This window comes from Octopus bimaculoides, chromosome 9, assembly GCF_001194135.2.
Source record: "Octopus bimaculoides isolate UCB-OBI-ISO-001 chromosome 9, ASM119413v2, whole genome shotgun sequence".
NCBI lineage: Eukaryota > Metazoa > Mollusca > Cephalopoda > Octopoda > Octopodidae > Octopus > Octopus bimaculoides.
In genome coordinates, this window is record NC_068989.1 from 17,458,482 (window position 1) to 17,459,988 (window position 1,507).

At 38.0% G+C, this 1,507-nt stretch overlaps 1 protein-coding gene across 2 annotated transcripts in view; it reads left to right on the forward strand.

The window, feature by feature from the left end:
• The first annotated feature begins 200 nt into the window (after positions 1–200).
• Positions 201–1,507, forward strand: part of LOC106872608 (kinesin-like protein KIF28P) — an 85,742-nt gene continuing 84,435 nt past the window's right edge. For both annotated transcript variants that reach the window (XM_014919644.2, XM_014919646.2), the window contains exon 1: positions 201–335. In XM_014919644.2, the coding sequence (XP_014775130.1) occupies positions 291–335 (45 nt within the window). In that variant the 5' untranslated portion in view covers positions 201–290. The remainder of the gene's footprint in view (positions 336–1,507) is intronic.

Here is a 1,507-nt window from a genome sequence, read left to right on the forward strand (position 1 = left end):
GAAGAAGACGTTTGCCCAAGGTGCCATGCAGCGGGACTGAACTCAGAACCATGTCATTGAGAAGCAAGCTTCAATGAACTGAGCATAGATGTTATACAACTTCTGATTTACTCCCTTGATAATAAAAGGCTGTAACTGTTGTTTAGTTCAAATTGACATCAAGTTTAATGAAGCATTCCTACTATTTGTTTTTAGTCTCTTGGCAACAGATTTTTTTTTTTCCCTATGTTTCTGATGGATATAAAACATTACGAGATTTACAGGTAACCAATTACAGTTAGTGCAGCATTATGGATACTGAAAACATCAAAGTTGCTGTTCGCCTACGACCATTTGTATCCTTTTGACAAATGTAATTGATCAGTATTTAGTTGTTATGGTTTGATAACCTTTAAATGTCTCTGGGTTTAAGTGGCACTGTGTACAGTGTGTCAAGGTAAAGTATATATTCATTTGAGGTACAGGAAATAATTATGAGTATTTCTAACTAAATCTTAACATTAAATTTTACATTTTACTTTTTACATACACACACACACATGTGCGCGCACATGCACAAAGTCACACCAACAACGTTTTTGCATTCTGTCACTCTCTTACTTTCTCTTTCACTTTTTCACACTGCTCTCACACCTATATCTGTATTTATCCATGTGTGCATTTATTCTTGTGAGTGTATGCGTATTTTCATCATCATCATCATCATCATCATCATAACCAACATCATATTTTAAGGTCCGTGTTCTATGCTGGCATAGGTTGAACTGCAGATAAAAATACTGATATAAATGTATAATATATGTGTGTCTTGCGGGTATATGTATATATATATATATGTACACACACACGTATGTATCTATGTTTCTATGTATGCATATATGTGAGTGTGTCTGTGACTGTATTAATGAAGGTATGTGTCTGTGTGCATGTTAGCATACATATCATCATCCTCCTCCTCCTCCTCATCATCATCATCATCAACATCGTCATCATCATTTAACGTCCATTGTCCATGAGGGCATGAGTTGGATGGTTTGACTAGGGCTTGCAGGCTGAGGGGGCGGCACCAGACTCCAGTCTGATTTGGCATGGCTTCTACGACTGGATGCCTTTCCAAATACCAAAAAGTAAAGATCCCCTTCAGTCATGAATGACCATGGGATGCACTTAGAATGTTCCCCTTCAAGGCACAATTCCGGGCAAAGTTGTTTATGGAGGACCAGCAGTTGCCCATGCATACCAGCCTCCATTCTCCATGCCACCGATGTTATCCAAGGGAAAGGCAAAGGCTGATACAGTTTGGCACCTGTGATGTCGCAACTCATTTCTACAGCTGAGTGAACTGGAGCAACGTGAAATAAAGTATCTTGCTCAAGAACACAACACACAGCCCGGTCTGGGAATCGAACTCACAACTTTATGAATGCAAACCCAACACTCTAATCATGTGCCTTCTTATACAAATATATATCTATGTATATATATATATATATATACATATATATAT